Source organism: Triticum aestivum, chromosome 7B (genome assembly GCF_018294505.1).
Source record: "Triticum aestivum cultivar Chinese Spring chromosome 7B, IWGSC CS RefSeq v2.1, whole genome shotgun sequence".
NCBI classification, from domain to species: domain Eukaryota; kingdom Viridiplantae; phylum Streptophyta; class Magnoliopsida; order Poales; family Poaceae; genus Triticum; species Triticum aestivum.
In genome coordinates, this window is record NC_057813.1 from 618,690,633 (window position 1) to 618,694,470 (window position 3,838).

At 41.7% G+C, this 3,838-nt stretch overlaps 1 protein-coding gene across 1 annotated transcript in view; it reads right to left on the reverse strand.

Annotated features, from left to right (window-relative positions):
• Positions 1-898: 898 nt before the first annotated feature.
• Positions 899-3,838, reverse strand: part of LOC123160482 (carbonic anhydrase, chloroplastic) — a 3,828-nt gene continuing 888 nt past the window's right edge. The window contains exons 3-5 of the mRNA XM_044578294.1: positions 1,865-2,121; positions 1,681-1,786; positions 899-1,274 (exon numbers count right to left, since the gene is read on the reverse strand). Coding sequence (XP_044434229.1) covers positions 1,140-1,274; positions 1,681-1,786; positions 1,865-2,121 — 498 coding nt within the window. The 3' untranslated portion in view covers positions 899-1,139. The remainder of the gene's footprint in view (positions 1,275-1,680; positions 1,787-1,864; positions 2,122-3,838) is intronic.

Genomic DNA, 3,838 nt, shown 5'->3' on the forward strand with positions numbered 1-3,838 from the left:
TCGAACTCAAGGCAGTAGAAACCCTCTCAGGGATAGGCATGTCCCATAGTGTTGAGCACCAACCGCTTTCCCCGAGTTGGTTGGTTGGCCGAGTATGAAGCCAACGGCAAAAAACAGATCGAGAATCAAATAAACAATTTGGGCTACAAAATATTATGAAACTCTTAGTTTCATAGTTATGATCTAGCTCGCTATGCAGAGCAAAATTTCTCTTATCCGTCCCCGCAAAAAAATCTCTTCTTCTTCACCATGCGTCGGGCTGTGCAAAAAGGTGGTCGTGGAGATGGAAGAGTGCTAGGTGCACACCGCAGGTCACATGACGAGGTCAGTGAGGACCACAACGTATGAAGCAAGGGAGGCAAAGGAATGTCTCACCATAGCTATCAACGGAAAACAACGGTGAGCATTCACATCAAAATTTTCATTGATCTACACTGACAAACCACCATCTGATTAGCCATCAGATCACCACCATGAGTGTAAGATGGTTGTGCGTGCAATCGCACTGCGTCTCTTTCCATATAAGAGGTAAATGATGGTAATAAATAGCATATTGCTGCTTGGTTCTCTCGGGAGCACCGCAGTTACACATTGTCTTGTCCAGATGTCTTTCGTCCCGAGTTGGGTATATGCAATGAGTTCACAAAAAGTGATAAAGCTCAATCTCCTCATCTAGTAATCTTGGCAGTGGAATGAATGAATGCCTTGTATAAATAAAGGAGAAGGACATGTTGTGTAGAAAGAGTTGGGTAGCACAGAAAGCCGAAGAGAGTACAATCACTGGGTTAAATTAATAGTGATAAAAAGAGCAGCAATGGAGGTGCAAACAACAATTTGTCAGTGTCAAGGGAAAACAAAGCCAAAACATCGAAAGGTAAACTCTTGATGAAGAATATGATTAGAATAATGTCTAATGTATTTTGATCATATGACGATCAAATTATGCATCACATAGTAGTACAATAATTCTGCGTCGGAAAATACTATCGCTTATTACAAAAATTGACGTCAAGCCATCTGGCATTCACTACTGGAGAATAACGAGTAGGTACTCCATGGCATTTGATGGATCGATATATCTTGATATACGTACATATGTATATATATTTCGCGTTTGAGCAAAGGGAGGGAAGATTGATTTACAGCTCCCATGTGTCAAACTTTCCTGAGACGAAGTCGTAGTGGCCGCCGATTAGCTTGAGGGTTCCATTGGCCACACCCTCCTTGACGAACGGGTAGGTGCTGAGGTTCTGGAGGGACACGTTGACGGCCTCCTATGGATGAAAACGATTAAGATAGATCTCTCTCTCAGGGAGTTAATCCATTCATTCACATGCAAAAATATTAGCATACATTACAAGCTAGCTGCTATAAATACTACTCCCTCAGGTTGATTTTTCTTTCGCATGTAAGATTAATGTATTTTATGAAGTTTGACCAAATTTACAAGATCTACAATACTTAGGATGTACAATATGAAAATTAATTACTTAATGTATCTATTGATATTGATTTGATAATGTTAACGCCAATAGTTTTTCCTACACGCTTGGTCGAACTATATTTTTTTTGACTCAACACAAAGCTTATATGCAGAGTAAAAAGAAAGTAAGCGACTACAACACTACATAAGCAAGTAAAGTAGTATAAAATGGAAAATGGCCAATGGTGCCAAAGAACCTTTTCCAAGACGGCACATTGGTCCTCGAAAGGCAGGTCACAACACTCGTCTTTCACCTTCTTCTTGGCCGAGAACCCAATCCTAACCCAGTCCTCAACGAAGTGGCTGATACCAACCAACCAAACAACTCCGGTCAGAAACAGACCAAGAAAATTATCACTCAGATCCAAACTATGTACTTACAAGGAGTCGTCTTCCCCATCCTTGAGCGAGAGGAGAGCCTTGATTCCACCACAGCGGCTGTGGCCAATCACCACGATGACCTTAACCTTGAGGGCACATACGGCATATTCGATGGCCGATCCAACGCCGGTGTGCTTGTTCTTGCAGTAGCACGGGACCATGGCGCCGATGTTGCGAACGGTGAAGGCCTCGCCGGGTTCCAGGCCCAGGGTGACTGACGGGCACACGCGCGAGTCGGCGCACGCGAACAACAAGTACTGCAAAACCGATATTTTTAGTTGAAAACATTTTAAAGTTTTCTTTCAAACTCCAGCACTTGATAGTTGTTGGTGATAAGCAGAGATGCTATTCATTATGGCTTGGCCATATTAGTTAGCCTAGTGATATAAAGCAAGAAATTTTTCATGTGCTGATATCATAAGAGCATGGCTAATAATATAGCCAGTTGATGGCTATATACAGCTGCCATGTCATTTACAGGCATCATCTATAGTCACTCATATATTGACATAGTTTATAAGGTTGACTATTAACTACCACTTTTTCAAACCTTATCTCATTATATTTCATTGTATTTATTACAATTGTCAAGGGGCACCCATAGAGCCAAGCTCTTGCATGAGAGGTTTTCTTTAATTGTCTCTTTTCTTCCCATAGCTCAAAATGCTATGTAAAGAGGGATATAAACCCCTTACCATACTTGCAATGATAGGTTGAATAGACCTTTCCGGCGTAGCTTTGCGCTCAAGGCTGCCACTTTCGACATTCTATCTCGGACCACTTTCTATTTAGTCTGGCAGGAGAAACTAAATTTTGCTTTTGTGACAAGGAACATAAGAGTAGAGATGCGAAGAGAAAGAAAGACAAGCAAAGCAAGTAGCGACAAGGTTCTTCCATCGCCTATCCAAACCAAATTGGGCAGCACTCTATGTCGGTTGAAAGCAGCCGGAACGGTCGCAGGAGGGCTGTTGGATGAAACCTCTTAGAACCGTATGTTCGCCGCTTTTCTTCCACCTCGCACGGTATGGCCAATGCAAATGAAAAAAAATTCCCCTTCTGCCCCACTTCCTGGCCAGTCGCTCATTATCAAATTACCATAACCCAAGCACACTTAATTTTTAGATTCATTGGAGACGAGCTTTTGGAAAAAAGGTGCACATTGTTGATATGAGTAGTCTATCATCCCTATTAAATCAGGACGTCATGAATTACCCCATCCCAAGCACGCTTAATCAGTAGGTCCTTCGGAGATGAGCTTACGAAAAAGAATGTGCACCTTTTTTTATATGAATGGTATATCATTCGTATTAAGTCAGAATGATTAACCATGTGCACTTCTTTTCCGAAAGCACAAAGTGAACAGAAAAACTAATGTTGGTCTGTGGGCCCAGTCTAGATCCGAGGTGATAGTCACAAACAACATGACTGTGGCCGGGGTGTTACAAAGATGCTTTCACGCCACTGCTCAATCATGTTATGCCTGGAACTCTCACCCTAGTAAATTATTTTGATTTCCATAGGTTTTCAACGGGTTTCGATCTATTCATAATACATCATGTACTACAATATATCCTAACTGCTAGTCCTCTGTATAATACTCCCTCCGTTTCAAAATAATTGTATCAACTTTGTATTAACTTTAGAACAAAGTTATACTAAAATTGAGACACTTATTTTGGGACGGAGGGAGTACATAATAGAAAAGGGGACACTCCTCAAAGGGGAAAAGAATCATATTCCATCGTCCACAAGACCACAAAAGAGACAGGGACGGTGACATATGAATAAGCCAAATCATATATCATGGTACTGCACATGTGAGTCGCTACCAATCCAATGGAAGATTACCCGGTGCCTACCTTGGTAGTTGGTTTAGCAGATTACCTAGTATCAAGTGGCCGGCAATGGGCCCCCTTTTACGGTTACCACATGCAATTAGGACAAGTGGTCGTTTCCACTTTTATATCCACTTTG